The sequence below is a fragment of the Haematobia irritans genome, chromosome 1, assembly GCF_050003625.1.
Source record: "Haematobia irritans isolate KBUSLIRL chromosome 1, ASM5000362v1, whole genome shotgun sequence".
Lineage (NCBI taxonomy): Eukaryota > Metazoa > Arthropoda > Insecta > Diptera > Muscidae > Haematobia > Haematobia irritans.
Window position 1 is genome coordinate 123,271,119 of NC_134397.1, and position 16,859 is coordinate 123,287,977.

At 34.1% G+C, this 16,859-nt stretch overlaps 2 protein-coding genes across 2 annotated transcripts in view; both read right to left on the minus strand.

The window, feature by feature from the left end:
• Positions 1–9,977, minus strand: part of LOC142221779 (uncharacterized) — a 59,929-nt gene extending 49,952 nt beyond the window's left edge. Inside the window, exons 1-4 of the mRNA XM_075291587.1 lie at positions 9,867–9,977; positions 9,596–9,723; positions 9,221–9,543; positions 7,870–8,003 (exon numbers count right to left, since the gene is read on the minus strand). Coding sequence (XP_075147702.1) covers positions 7,870–8,003; positions 9,221–9,543; positions 9,596–9,723; positions 9,867–9,942 — 661 coding nt within the window. The 5' untranslated portion in view covers positions 9,943–9,977. The remainder of the gene's footprint in view (positions 1–7,869; positions 8,004–9,220; positions 9,544–9,595; positions 9,724–9,866) is intronic.
• Positions 9,978–14,195: 4,218 nt separating this feature from the next.
• Positions 14,196–15,384, minus strand: LOC142241779 (uncharacterized). The gene is made up of 2 exons (XM_075313611.1): positions 15,024–15,384; positions 14,196–14,966 (listed from the first exon to the last, which is right to left on the minus strand). The coding sequence occupies exons 1-2, from the start codon at positions 15,255–15,257 to the stop codon at positions 14,322–14,324; spliced, it is 879 nt and encodes a 292-aa protein (XP_075169726.1). The 5' UTR covers positions 15,258–15,384; the 3' UTR covers positions 14,196–14,321.
• Positions 15,385–16,859: the final 1,475 nt, after the last annotated feature.

Here is a 16,859-nt window from a genome sequence, read left to right on the forward strand (position 1 = left end):
TAGTGCCATTGACGGGTCATTAGAGGGTACATCTGGTAGATCCGTAATAGAAACTTCTTGGTTGTGCGTAGGGATGCCAGATTTTGAAGAGGCAAAAAGAGCACATACCGAAGAAGAGCACAGTTTTTCAAATAAAATAAAAACATTTAATTCCATAATAATTCATTTAAACATAAAAAAGGTTCATAACATTTACATAAAATAAACCACTTTCAACACAAGCTAATTTTCTTACAATACTTTGTCATTTGTTTGGTGTTTTAGAGAAAAATGTTATTGAAAGAAGTTTATTTACATTTAGAACAGAGTACAAAGTGAAGAAGCAACATCGGCGAGCTCTTCTTCCACTCTGATATATAAAGTAAAACACTATTTAATTAGAAAATGACGGCGTAGGAAAATCTCGTAGTGTGGCATTTACGTATGTTCAGTTTACTTTTACCATTTATTGAACCGCGTTGGAGTAATATTTGTTGTGATGCATACAAAGAGCACAAAAGGACTACTTAACTAAAAATATAGCACTTTTGCGTGCTCTTTTGGCCTATCTTGTTTTAAGAGCACATTTTGTAAAAAAAGAGCACATGTGCTCTTTAAAAGAGCACGTCTGGCATCCCTAGTTGTGCGTAATAAGACTTTCGGTATATAATGTGTCAAGGTGGATTCTTTATGCACCTGCTTAGTGTTGTTAAACCTTCGACAGAACAGAACGGACGTGTTTTTTTTAAATATCGGAATAATTTAATTTTCTCGTAATAAGTACTTATTACGAATTTCAAGTGTGGTGGTACGTTAGGCCACCATGCAGCGAAATTCAACGTGATCCACTGGGCTGCTAACTTCAGGGTCCAGTGGACGGGTTTCGACTGAAGTTATAAATTTGGGCAATAACCAAGAGTTAGACCCAATTAGTTCATTAGTGTCAATGATGGGTCATTTGAGGACACATCTGGTAGATCTGGCAAAGCATGTAGAGGAGTCAGGCAGGAAGTTAGGATCTTCATACGAGGAGTTATCCCCTCAGAAGGTGCGTCGATGGTCCGTATTTTTAATATCGGATTATTGAATTTTCTCGTAATACGTACTAGAGGTCTGCATCGAATAACTTTTCACTACATGCATGCAATTCGCTGTCGAATATAGTACATACACTGTCTTTCTCTCAGAGCGCAAGTAGTGAAGTGAAGAGAACACTTGCTAGTCAAATACCACCAAGTACTTATCCGAAACAATATGTGTTCCGAAAAAAAGGAACAATAAAAATGTAAGTACTTGAGAAAAAGTACAACATGGATTCTCTTCACTTCACGTGGTACCACAAGTATTTCTCAGTTATGTGTGAAGCAAAACTTTCCATTATTATTAATCATAGATATGTATGTATGTCACATATTTCATATATTTATGTATGTCACACGTTTACCTTAACGTTTGCCGTTCTTTATATCAATCCGAAAACATATATTATGGAGAGTAACTGTTTTCTTGTATTTGTGAAACTGCACGTGGTACTTGGAGTACTCTATGAAGTTTTGTTCTCGCAACATACTCGACGTGATCACTCTGAGTACACTTCAATAAGAGAGAAAGAGGAATATGTGTTTGTTGGTAGTGAAGACATCAGAGTAGCGACAAGAAGTTACTCGTGGCTTTTGGTGTTCATTAAAATGTGTACCAATTGTTTTGCAACTCTCTCAAATAGATGTACTCATTTAGCAAGTACACGTGTACTCTGCATTTACAAATGGAATTGTGCAGACCTCTAATACGTACTTATTACGAATTGCACGTGCGGTGGTACATTAAGCCACCATGCAGCGAACGTCATCCACTGGGCGGATAACTTCAGGGTCCAGTGGACGCGTTTCGACTGAAGTTATAAATTTGGGCAATGACCAAGAGTTAGGCCCAATTAGTCGACCTGTTGACAGGTTACGATACTAATGTAAGTCGAACCTTTCCTAAGGGAAGGACATAAAAAGGGGGTAATCACTCAAGAATGAGATTCGAGGTACGCCATATGGATATTTGAGGATGTCAGGTATATACTCATGGGGTAAACCTTGGACCTCATGATATATGCAGCTATTATACGTGAACAATATGTACTCACTCAAACAGTATTTAGCACAAGACAATAATTGATTATGATCCATTGGACATAGGTGTTTGACGCAGGGTAAACTAAGAAAGTGTTCCCGCGAGGATAGAATATCTATACGATTCATACTAGGATACATGTTTTCTAAGTCTATTTTCTCAAACTTATAATTAGGGCACACTAGTACCTCACGCAGGGTGTTTGACACGTTATCAATGTTCGATACAGTTTGGAGACGCAAGAAAGACTTCATCATCTGGCCTAGAATGTGAGTAATGATCTTCGCTATGGCATAGGTGTACCAACCACGGGTGCTTACTATATGCTAGGTCTACAGGCCTGTTCGGACTCATGTGTTTTGATTGTACCATACATATAGGGTAAATGCAGAGGCTGGGAATCTAATAGATGTAGTGATTGCTGATATTTGTAAGGGTAAGGTGGCTTTACCGGTTTCCCATTTTGATTTGATATACATACAGACCGTCGCCACTCAGGAGGGTAAGCAGTGTTCTATAACGCTTATACGATAGTTTTTTCAATTGGATGGGCCGGACTACCAGCATTGGCTATATGATATCTTTATTTGAACTTAACTATATGATGTAACTTATTGTATGGTGTGACTGAGGCCCTAGACATGTATTTCTAAATAGTATATATCTTAACCTAATATCTGACTAGAGACAATGGTGGGATAGCTATCATTTGAATATTGATTAACCTTTAACCGGTGAGGTGAATTTTTTTTGCGTAATTTGCGACGTGTGGTAAATTTTACCCCCTCTTTTACATTAATATTTTTTCTGTAAAAAAATGTTTTTTTTTGTATCATTATTATATTTGTTGATTAGTAAACATTGTATTTAACGAAAATAAAACAATATTTCGAAATATTATATGTTCTTTCAATGATTAACATATACTTTATTTCACACGTCTTTTTTAAAATATATGTAAACGAGTGTTCGAGGTGGTAAATTTTACCACCACGTACCCAGTTAAAGGTTAAGATAAATGAGGCCGATAGGACATGTTTGCGGCATTGGACAACCATTTAAATGCTAATTGCCAGCATACATTTGCCTCTGCTAGAAAATTCTAATACATGGTTGTCGCGACAATGTTGTTGTAACAGTTTATTGTGATTTCATCCATTTTATGTTATACACTTTGGTACTTCAGCTTGTGACCAGATCGAGGAACTCTGCGACTAAGGTGGGGTGTGTCCAGGGTGATCTGGTGGTAAGTCGGGTTGGTTTAGCTGGGCAAGAGAAAAGATGACGCGTGTCGTGTGACCCTTGGTTGCAAATTGGACTTTCAGCTACCCTGCTATCAATCACAGATAAGTAGGAATTGAGGCGGCTGCACTTGCCTGATCTTAATTGGGCTAACACTACCCTAGTCTGCCGTGGGAGGTCTCTTTCCTCCTGTGCTATGATTACTGCAATAACAACCCAGGAGATACTGCTTTGACAACATGTAATTGTGTCTTCGAACACACAGAAAACAATTTCCGTAGTTAAACTAACTCTAAATTTAACTTATTTTTATTGTAAAAAAATTATTTGTTAGTAGTTAAATTTTATTACTTTTTGCGAAATTTTCCACAGCCCAATGAAATTTTCGTTTTTTTTTTAAGTATGTCTCAAATATTTTATGAACTAAACGTGAGTATAAAGTTCGATGACCGTACACATAAATTCAATATGAACTAAAGCAAATGAAAATTTTCTTACGATTCCCAAAAATAGTAAGAATGAACTACTGTATGGTTCATGTATGGTCATGATTTGGCGCCAATGATTTTCTTCTTGACTTTTAGTTAATATTTTCTTCTATTAGAAGGTGTAATTTCGTGAACTGTAGTTAAAAAGTACAAAAGGGCATTAAATTTTCCTGGTTTTAACAACGCTTTTTTTTCGGTGCAGGGACGATCTTTGTCTCCACATAAAGGTGATCGAGGGGTGTGCTGCGGAGACACCCAGTCGCAGTTCTAAGGGCAGCGTTCTGGCAGTTATGTATGTTATTCAATTGCGTGTTACTAGTCTGCGGTGTCTACACTCAAAAAAAAGTGAACTCTCTATTTCACTAAAGCCAATTTAACTTTATTTCAGTTCATGGAGTTATTATATTTGGAGAAAGTTTCCTCTACTCTAATAATTTTTTGTGTACGCTGGTTAAATTAACTAAAACCGAAGAAAAAATATACACAAATGAAGGATAAAGATTAACTAAATTCGCGCCTTCCACAAAATAGTTCAATATTTCTTTAAATTTGTAAATTTTACTAAAAATGCGTTCATCATGAACTTCGTATGTCACTAAAGACATTCTTGCAATTTTGAACTCCAATTTTTTCCTTCAAACTACAAAATGTTCTTTAACAAATGAAAAAACTTAATTATGACTAATAAATTTTCTTGAATTTGTCGAAAAATATTTACTTATTTTTATGACATCGGCGTGATGCTATACTGTTTAGTTAAAATTTTCTAAAAATATTCAATATTTTCTAAAATTAACCGAAATTTTTCTTCCTGGTGGGTTCACTGTTTTTTCAGTGTACACTGGAGCTGCAAAACAACACGTACACTGATGTGGCAGCCGCTTGCCGGTTAATAGTATCCATCGGGTCAATCCGGTACAAAGAACCCGCCGCAGTGGGATTAGTCGCGACAATTATATGCTCTAGATAAGCAACTATGTCCAAAAATGTTTGTTTCTGTGCGTGTATAGAGCACGACAACAAGGTAATCGACACATCAGCGTCATCTTCCATGACTGAAATCTTTCAACCACAAGTCATTACCATTTTGCCCACTGCCATAGCAATATTTTTCACGGAGGTCGGTCGCATCCTATAAGAATTATTATTGACACTGGCTTTTCAATTAGTCGTGTATCGAAGAAAATTGTAGCAATATTTAGAATCGCGTTGGAGACTCACTCATGTGGCAAGTAACTTTTCTCTCTATTTCAGATCGCCAACTTAAGATTACTTCTCATATACTCGTTGACAATCGCATCGATATGCAAAAACACCGGTCATAACTTTAGCGAAGCCTTCTAGGGAAAAATTCGTAAATTTGATAATGGCAGATCTGGAGTTTCACGAGAGCAAAGCAATTGCTATGGTACTAGGCGCTGACCTATACCCCAGGATTATGTTGGGTGGAATAATACCTAACATTGACGGAATTTTAATGCGCCAAAACTCATCCTTAGGATGGCTTGTCTCGGGGAATTGTCCCATGTAAAAACATAATACATTTGAAATTCCTTTAACACAATCAAAACAAAAAATGAAATATAACAAGTATATACGGCCGTAAGTTCGGCCAGGCCGAAGCTTATGTACCGTCCACCATGGATTGCGTAGAAACTTCTACTGAAGACTGTCATCCACAATCGAATTACTTGGGTTGCGGTAACACTTGCCGATGGCAAGGTATTTTAAAACTTCCTAACACCGTAATATATACCACATAGTCCATACGTGGTATATATTAAACTAAACAAGGTCGATTAAATACGTATATAATTAAGTTTAAAGTTTCTATAGAAATAAAATTTTGACAAAATTTTCTATAGAAATAAAATTTTGACAAAATTTTCTATAGAAATAACATTTTGACAATGTTTTCGATAAAAATAAAATTTTGGTAGATTATTTTTGGCTCGAGTGGCAACCATGATTATGAACCGATATGGACCAATTTTTGTGTGATTGGGGATCGGCTATATATAACTATAGACCGATATGGACCAATTATGGCATGGTTATAAGCGGCCATATACTAACACCACGTTCCAAATTTCAACCGGATCGGATGAATTTTGCTCCTCCAAGAGGCTTCGGAGATCAAATCTGGGGAACGGTTTATATGGGGGCTATATATAATTATGGACCGATATGGACCAATTCTTGCATGGTTGTTAGAGACCACATTCTAACACCATGTTCCAAATTTCAACCGGATCGGATGAATTTAGCTCCTCCAAGAGGCTCCGGAGGACAAATCTGAGGATCGATTTATATGGGGGGCTATATATAATTATGGACCAATTCCTGCATGGTTGTTAGAGACCATATACTAACACCACGTGCCAAATTTCAACCGGATCGGATGAATTTGGCTCCTCTATGAGGCTCCGGAGGTCAAATCTGGGGATCGCTTTAAATGGGGGCTATATATAATTATTGGTCGATGTGGACCAATTTTTGCATGGTCATTAGAGAACATATACCAACACCGTGTACCAAATTTCAGCCTTATCGGATGAAATTTGGTTCTCTTAGGGGCTCCGCAAGACAAATCGAGGGGTCGGTTTATATGGGGGCTATATGTAATTATGGACCGATATGGACCAATTTTTGCATGGTTATTAGAGACCATATACTAACACCATGTTCCAAATTTCAGCCGGATCGGATAAAATTTGCTTCTCTTAGAAGCTTCGTAAGCCAAATCGGGGGATTGGTTTATATGGGGGCTATATGTAATTATGGACCGATATGGACCAATTTTTGCATGGTTGTTAGAGACCATATACTAACACTATGTACCAAGTTTAAGCCGGATCGGATGAAATTTGCTTCTCTTAAAGCAATCGCAAGCCAAATTTGGGGGTCCGTTTATATGGGGGTCCGATATGGCCCATTTGCAATACCATCCGACCTACATCAATAACAACTACTTGTGCCAAGTTTCAAGTCAATAGCTTGTTTTGTTCGGAAGTTAGCGTGATTTCAACAGACGGACGAACGGATGGACATGCTTAGATCGACTCAGAATTTCAGCACGACCCAGAATATATATACTTTATGGGGTCTTAGAGCAATATTTCGATGTGTTACAAACGGAATGACAAAGTTAATATACCCACATCCTATGGTGGAGGGTATAATAATAACAGAATATAAATTCCAAACTATATTAAGATCTCTCTAAAATGGAGAAGATCTGGAAATGTATTACGGTTCGTAAGAATAATTGCATTAATTCTTACCATAAATTATGAGGATAATTTATTTCGATACTTTTCTGTCCTAAATTTAAAGCAAAGTGAATATTTAAACATTTTTGGTTGAAAACAATTTTATTTTGATTTTTAATTTTATTTGTCATGATTGTCAATTAAACATTGACGTAGCTAGCGCCATTTTCGTAAGGAATAAAAGTGAAAATACTTCAAAAAGAGAAAAAATAAATTCTTGTAGATGGGAAGAAACCAGAATATTCAATTCAATGATATATAATCATAGTTTGAAGAAATACTGCATGGTATTTGGTAGGATGAGATGACAAACCCATAAAACCCTTTTAGCGACAATCAAAGTTCTGCTGAAAAGAAAAAATTGTAATCACCTAATAGCTTGAAACTACCTTCCTAAATATGCCTTGGATCTCTCTTGAAACCAAACAAACAAATGTATAAATACACATCAATTGATGGTACCCATCAAGGGGCCCAGAATGTCGAAACTGGCATCCCTACACAATTTGTACTAGTATATAATATCTTTGAAATACAGATGTCGTTTTTAGTTGTTTCGTTAAGCCATGAATTTAACTTAATTTATTACGATCTTGATATGTATTAGGTGATAAGTAATGAACTGAATAAATGTCGACTTGCTTTTCAACAACGAAAGAATTCAATTTGTTATATTTATTTTCTCCGGTTGGTCTCGTTACATCTGCAAACCTGGCTCCAATAGGGAGTCATTTCGGAAGATGCCTCAACTAATCACTTGCACTTACCGATACCAATTCTTATTTTAATGACACCAGTTTCTTCATTCAAATCCTCGCAATTAAGTTTTAACAAAATCCCAATGTAGTCACACTTTGTTATATTGAATGTTGGAACAATGATTGTTAATTTTGGGTTATTACTGTAAAAAAAGAATATCCAAACAAATTAGTACTTCAATCAAGGAAACGGTATCATTCACCGGCCTCAATTGAAAAATTAATTGGTTCTTTAAAAAAGTTAATCGACTCAAATAAAAGAGTTGTTATAATTCAAATGTAACAAAGTTATTGATTTAATTAATTACACCAGTTTACACTGAAAATGTACACTTGATGAGAGTCAACTTTTCTTATGTATGCCACTCACCAACACCAAAATGCATTTCTCTGTGGCCGAGAGGCATTTTTGTGTGGGTGAGTTATTCATATTTGCATGATTTGACATCGGATTTGTTCACTCAATTGCTTATAACTTTGCAATTTTTCGGTCGTTTTTCTACTAGTTGGTCCTATTACTTACGTTAGAGTATCATTTATACGATCATGGAGAGAAAACAATTTTGTTTTTAATGGTTTATACTTTTCTGGCGAAAAAGATCCATTGTAAAATACGATTTTTTTTTTTTTGAAAATTTGGCATTTTTGCATCGATATTTTTTGAACCACTTAACTTATCACAGATCATAAGAAAATTTACCTCCCATCAAGTGTACATAATTTTTTTGTAAACTAGTGTTATCAATTAATTAAATCAATTAATTTTTATACTGAACATTTTTGGTGATATTGGTTTCTGAAAACAATTTTGTTTTTAATGGTTTATACTTTTCTTGTGAAAAAGATCCATTGTAAAATACGATTTTTTTTTTGAAAATTTGGCATTTTTGCATCGATATTTTTTGAACCACTTAACTTATCACAGATCATAAGAAAAGTTACCTCCCATCAAGTGTACATAATTTTTTTTGTTAGCTAGTGTTATCAATTAATTAATTAATTTTTATACTGAAAATTTTTGGTGATATTGGTTTCTGAACATTTAATTAATTTGAATTTTATTTTGTGGGGGGATTTCATTAAGGTGAGGTGATTCTGAAGTATTAATTTGGGGTCTTACGGTCATTTTCATGCAGCTTTAACTGCCCGTTAACACAAAGTAAATTGCACAAATCTTCTCTCTAGTTAACTTTAACTGAAAGATTTCCTGAACTTAAGCTCCTAACTGGCATTTGGAATATATAGACAAGATAACAGATATGTCTCTAGTGCGGTTTAAAAGTTCGTTAGGTAACGTGGGACAAACGGAGCTTCATGAAAATGGGGGTTAATTAGACAAATCTCTAATACACATATTTACCATTTTATACTGAATGTCATATTGCTTATACTGTTATTGTAGATGATCATCTCATAAAATGTACTTGTATTTTCACAGGCCGGCGGAAATTTAATCATTTTGGGAAAGCTAGGCATTCCATATTCATGTTGTAGTACTAAGATAGGTACAGCAACTATCAAATTTGGATGTTCAGTTTGTATAAAGGCATCTCGTCGACGATTAATATTCAATTTTGTTTGAGGTTGTAAACGTACGGCAAATTGAAAAGATTCGTCAGCTTCCAGGAAAATATTCATTATATCCGATGAATCATCACAGGAATATATCAATCGACGCTTATACTGTGGATAATTTAGAAGATCTGTTCCGAATCTGTTTTTTCTTAATACCTACCATAGACTTATTGGTTACATTGATCCAAGACTCATAAATATTCCCCATTCGTAATTTCTTTTTGAACACAATAACTCTCGGGGATATTTCCAATGTGTCGATCAAGATGGCTTTATTGGTCAAAAAATCTGAAAAAGGTAGAAACATTTTTTTTTTAAATGTCTAACAAAAATTTTCAATAATTTTGGAAATGAAAGGAGTAAATTATCAACTATCTACAATCTGGCAATGGGCACCTCTAAAATGTGGTTAACAAAGTTTTCTTATTTACATTGTTTCATTGGACAACATTTTGGAACATCACGACGAGAAAATAGTTTGGAATTAGGATTTTCCAAAGCGGACATATTTTTTTATTGTATTTAGAAATAATAATTCTTGTATTTGACAGTTCTATTTTTTTTAACTCAGGTAATAATATAATAATTTTGACCGATAATGCAGGGTTGCCGAAAGGAAGTTAGCCTGGTTTATCCGCCAAACTACACACTGAGGAGAAATTTGGTAGCGAGCAAGGTCAAAATGTTATTTTTGGATGCGAACATCTTTTTCCCGCAAAAATGTAGTTTTCTCGTCAAACATAAAATGCTTGCTGACATTGTTGCCAGTATTTTCTGGGCCATTGTCCCCAAAATGGGACGTTTTCTTCCCCAATTTAATTTAAAATTCCCAAAAACACCCAATACATTTTGGAAAGTTTTTTTAAGAATAGATATGCTCTGCTGAAGAAAATCCGTAATAATTTAAAAATTTGAAAAATATGAAATTTTTGTTATACCAGTTTGCGAGTTAATAATAAGATGATGATTTCAAAACACAAAACCATGGGACAGGTGCTCAAAATATCCGATATATATATATATATATATATATATATATATATATATATATATATATATATATATATATATATATATATATATATATATATATATATATATATATATATATATATATATATATATATATATATATATATATATATATATATATATATATATATATATATATATATATATATATATATATATATATATATATATATATATATATATATATATATATATTTTACAATCAGTGATGTACGCAGATGAGGGGCAACAGTTCGACCCGGTTCTTTACCAAATAATTTCACAATAGTAAAAACTTTTTTAGGAAGCAGAGTAAAGTAGCTCTTGGGCCCCCAAATAAATGCCGAGGAAGAAGTTTTTTTTTATAGTTTGGAGATTCTCTGTACTTCTTAAAGCCCTTTTTAAGCATGTAGATGTAAAGAATTTCATATAAACCATAATTCAAAATCAGGTTTATTATGCTGAACGGATTTTGAAAATTCCCCACAAAAATCCCCAATTTTGTGGAAATCCCCCAACCCCCAAATCAAACATTTCGTCTCCCCACCACGAAAAGATATCCCCGATTTGGGGGAAAATCTCCAATACTGGCAACACTGCTTGCTGAAATCAAAAACATAATGCCCAAGAAAATAATATGGTAGCAAAAATTTAAAACGGAAAAAATTTGCGTGATAAGGTGAGTACTATGTTCGGAGTTTTCACCAAAACACTAAATTAAAAGTACAAATAAATTTGTGAAGACGTTCATATTTTGATCAAGTCTTACCAAATAATGGATGGAAAAGATCCAAGGAATTGATTGCAAATAATTCTATATTTCTAAATTAAATAATTAAAAAAAGTAGCCGTGAAAACAAGCTGGTTTTCAGCTTGAAAACTGAACATAGTACTCTGCTATAAGTAAAATAATACGTACTTCATTTTTACACATAAAGCTGAGTACTATGTTCAGTTTTCAAGCTGAAAACCAGCTTGTTTTCACGGTTACTTTTTTTAATTAATTAATTTAGAAATATAAAATTAGTTGCAATCAATTCCTTGGATCTTTTCCATCCATTATTTGGTAAGACTTGATCAAAATATAATCGTCTTCATAAATATATTTGTACTTTTAATTTAGTGTTTTGGTGAAAAAGCCGAACATAGTACTCACCTTAATGTGTGAATAATTTAACCAGAAATTATCCAAAAATGGATAATAATGTAAATGGAATAATCTTTGTGCAATACACTCTTTGTGGTATACAGTAGGTAACGGATATAAGCACATCTCATATAAGAAAACTCATTATTATTTTTTGTAATACTACAACTACCTGGAAATTATTTTATCATGATTTTAACTAAAGGCCGGTATGCACCTCTAGCGAAAAATTTCATTCCCATAAGAAATGCATTGCTATTTATGCTAACGAAATTTTCGGTAGCGTTCAATTTTGTAAGCTGGTACGCACCTCTGACAATAACAGGGTTGTCAAAAGCATATTTTGGCAGCAAACATTTAATTAACAATTTTTAAAAGCGATTAGGTGGTTTAAAATTTGTGTACACAGCCCTGTTTTTTTGTTGTAGACTTAAATAAATTTTTGCTACCGAAAATTTCGGTATATAGTTTAAGGCATACCGGGTAAACACTACTAACTTCTAAAATCCCAAAACTCAAATAGGGAGACCGATCTATATGGGAGATATATCAAAATATGGACCGATGCACATCATATTCGGCACACCTATTTTAAATTTTCACGAAAATCGGATAAACATACGTTTTCTAAAAGCCCAAGAACTAAAATCGGAAAATCGGTCTACGAGTATTTGGAGGCTATACCAAAGCATGAACCTACTCGGTTTCTAGTATCCCAAAACCCCAAATCAGAGTCGAATCTGTGCCAAATTTCTGGACGGTAGCGCCATTATTGAAGGCTGTAAGCAGACATACGGACATGGCTATATCGTCTTACAATTTCTCCCTGATCAAGAGTATATATATATATATACTTTACATAATCGAATTCGATATTGCGTGTTACGACGAAATGAAATTATATTCACTATTACATTAAAATATTATATTCACTATTACAGTATTTGGAGGCTATACCAAAGCATGAACCTACTCGGTTTCTAGTATCCCAAAACCCCAAATCAGAGTCGAATCTGTGCCAAATTTCTGGACGGTAGCGCCATTATTGAAGGCTGTAAGCAGACATACGGACATGGCTATATCGTCTTACAATTTCTCCCTGATCAAGAGTATATATATATATATATATACTTTACATAATCGAATTCGATATTGCGTGTTACGACGAAATGAAATTATATTCACTATTACATTAAAATTAATATAATCTATATACCGATAATGCTGTTATTCATATATTTCATAACTTTTGCCATCCATAAAAAAACGCATAGGCATTCTTGCTAGCGCATTTTTCATTATAACCATTAGTTATCGGTTTTTGTAAATTTCCGCTGTCCATAAAATATCCATTGGTATTAGTTATATTCCTTGAAGCGTTGTTATCGATTGGTTACATTTTCTCCTATAAGAAATACGAGGCAGATATGAAAACTGCCTTATTGGCTTGCAATAGGAATTTTCGCAAGAGCTTTATCCAGCTCTTACGAGAATTCCTGTTACAGCCGATAATACAGTTGTATCAAATAATTCTTATGGAAGGAAAATGCTAACAATCTATAACAATCTCGTTAGCAAAAGCAGCAATGTATTTCTTATGGGTAGTGGAAATTTCATTAAACTATTAAATTTCGATAAACTATCGACAACTACGCCTCATGGAATTTTGGAATGTGACATTCTTTTATACGCCAACCTTGAGGTAAGCTTTTTGGATATGCCAATTTTGCATGCCAATAAGGTTGTTTTGCCATTTATTTTTCAGGCGAACAAAATGTAAACAATCGATAACATCGTCGTAAAGAAAAGTTCGGTAGCAAAAGTAGCAATCATTTTCTTGTGTAACGAAAATTTTGTTATAACTGAAACCCCGTTTTAAATAGTTTCGTTATAGCCCGGTATAAAGCTACAGCTGAAATTTTCGTGAGCGTTGGTATCGACTGTTACGAGAATTCCTGTTACATGCCGATAATACAGATGTATCAAGCAATTCTTACGGAAGGAAAATGCTAACAATCCATAACAATCTCGTTAGCAATCAGCAATGTATTTCTTATGGGTAGTGGAAATTTCGTTAGAAGTGCGTATAAAATATCGATAAGTACACCTCATGGAATTTTGGAATGCTCATGGAATTTTGGAATGTGCCATGTGTGCATGCCAACCTTAAGGTATGCTTTTTGGATATGCCAATTTTGCATGCCAATAAGGTTGTTTTATCATTTATTTCTCAGGCGAACAAAATGTAAACAATCGATAACATCGTCCTAAAAAAAGTTCGGTAGCAAAAGTACCAATGATTTTCTTGTGTAACGAAAATTTTGTTAGAGCAGAAAACCCGTTTTAAATAGTTTGATTATAGCCCGGTATACAGCTACAGCTGAAATTTTCGTGAGCGTTGGTATCGACTGTTTACATTTAGCTTCCATAAGAAATACATTACAGCACTGCACCGACACTCATCAGGAATTTTCGCAAAGAACGAAAATACCATAGCATTATCGAAAGCTTACATTTTTTCTTCCATAAGAATATATCGATAAATATGTTAACAATAGATTTCGCTATATGCACTTATAGCAGGTACACGTTTAAAAGAGAATTGTCACGGTTGATTCTAAAATAAGTAGTAGAGCAATTCGTTTTTATTTGGAAATTTATGTTTGAGAAAAGTTATCATTTTCTAAAACTCTTTACGAAGGTCACAATGGTAAGAAGGTACATAAAATTACACATAATTGTGCGTACTTTCCCCCGATCCCAAAATATTATATTCTGTTTTGTTGGGATATGGTTCAACTTGTGAATAGGCAATTTCATTACGAATATGCGTGCAATCATATTCCAATTGCTTTTTGTAAGGATCGACATAATTTTCTCGTACTTCTGTGGTCATACCCGAATTCGGTACCGCCTTCACTAAGGTTGGGAATTCACAACGTCTTTTTATACAATTTTTTGATGGCAATTTGTCACATTGTTGAGGATCTTGTTCTGGATAAACTTTTTTGGTGGTGTCATTTTTCCAATTCCAAAATGTAATATTATCTTTGGCAGCTATACCACTCATTATATCCTCAGGAGTGCGATGACAATAATCTAAGCGAGAAGTTGTAGCTGAACTATCCAAATATTTAGAATACCCTGGTTTTGCTCGATTAATGGAGAGTTGAGTGGTAGCTACCGGTGTGGGTAAATGTAATGTAATAGGAGGTTCGATATCTGGTTCCGGGTGCCAGAGATAATCCGAATGCGACACACTAGCTGCGGGTACCATTGGCCTTTGTAAAAATTTCATTTTGCATTCGTAAAATGGTTTGATATGGTTAATTTTATCCAAGGATGGATTACGTACTTCATTAGGATCTCCAAACTAAAGAGGAAGTGAAAATATTTAATTTATAGTGTACAAATATTGATTCTCACTCACCTTCCATTCATAGTTAGCCTTGTATTCGGTCGTTCTATTGAGCATTGGATCCTCTCGATACGACCGGCATTCCTCAAATTTTTCATGGATTCTAGTATCTAAATTTGTGTCGGTCATGTATTTACAACCTACATATGTTGAAGTCCTCATATCCTGAAGATTATTTAATGGTTTCTGATAGTCTATGAATCCAAGTTCATTTAATTGTTTTGAATCCATGGGTGCAATGTGCATTTTCTTGAAGATGTAATTTTATGAATTATCTGCCTGTGTATTTTTCTCCTACCAAATAACGCAAATGCAAAATTACAAAAAATGTTGAATTTGTGAGTGGAATCAAATTTGTTTGTTTTTTGTTTAGTTACCATGGAAACAATTTTGTTCATGTTACATAACATACAGTGAGACAAAAGCAAGCATAATGTTTTATTGGTTTTTAGTGAAAGAAGTGGAAACATATTGTTGGTAATTGAAGAATATCGAGAAGTAAGCACCCCACGAAATAAGTTGTAAAACTAACAACTTACGACTATTTGTACAATAATTCTATGGCCATTTTAATTTTTGACACCCACAAAAGACGTCGATAACGCCACCTCACGGAATTTGCCTTAGCATAATATGGTCGAACGATATTTCCACTACCCATAAGAAATGCATTGGTATATATTATATACAATCACAATGGACTGAATAGTCTAAGTGAGCCTGAATCTAAATCGGGCTGCCACTTTAACCATATATTATATACAAATGCATTTCTTATGGGTAGTGGAAATATCGTTAGCGGTGCATACCAGGCTTTAAGAAGTATATAGCAAAACTGTATTATTGCCACGCAACAGGAATTTTCGCAAGAGTCGCCGGGATTAAGATATATTTAAGTATTCTGGCTACTGAAAATTCCGTTAGTAATCATTATCGATTGTTAACAATACAGGCCGATAGGTATCTCTATATTTGCTAATGACAATTTTGTAAAACGTTGTTATCGATTGCTTGCGCCTGTAAACAAGGCGGCTTTGTCTGTTTGCTTTATCGTCATTCGCTAAGATGTCACTATTTCAGATCTCCAGGAAGTTTTCTGGTAGTAAAATCTCAAGCACAGCAACAATAAAAACAACTATCGTGTGAGGTGTTTCCGTTTCGAAACAGCCATCAAAAGTCTAAATATAAACTCCTTACAACGCCATATCTAATTTTTCAATAACACCCCATAGAGAATATATATACGTTTGACATTTTACACACATATATGTGTATAATTTCCGCAAATCATAAGAAATACATAAATACTTTGGCTATGGAAAATTCCATGAGGCTTATAATACAATATAAATAATATAAATGTCTACATAATAATATAATATTAAATTCAATTAAAAACTGGCTGAAAATGTTTACATTTTTAATTTAAAGAATAATAAAATATTTCCAAATAAAAAAATTTAAAATTTTATTCGCGAATAATTAATTTCATACTATTTTGACTCAAATCTAAAGAAAATACAACTATAATTATAATTGGAAAAACTCGTAAAAAAGTATAAACTCTTGTAAAGGGTGATTCTTTTGAGGTTAGGATTTTCATGCATTAGTATTTGACAGATCACGTGGGATTTCAGACATGGTGTCAAAGAGAAAGATGCTCAGTATGCTTTGACATTTCATCATGAATAGACTTACTAACGAGCCACAACGTCGAATTTTCAGTGAATGGGCCCTAGAAAAGTTGGCAGAAAATCCGCTTTTTTATCGACAAATTTTGTTCAGCAATGAGGCTCATTTCTGGTTGAATGGCTACGTAAATAAGCAAAATTGCCGCATTTGGAGTGA

What these genes read in the sequence shown, in the direction of transcription:
- LOC142241779 (XM_075313611.1), bottom strand. Translation starts at nt 15,257, where the DNA reads ATGCACATTGCACCCATGGATTCAAAACAATTAAATGAACTTGGATTC. An exon ending in AGGCTAACTATGAATGGAAG is followed by an intron (nt 14,967 to 15,023) that starts GTGAGTGAGAAT and finishes CTTCCTCTTTAG; the next exon opens with TTTGGAGATCCTAATGAAGT.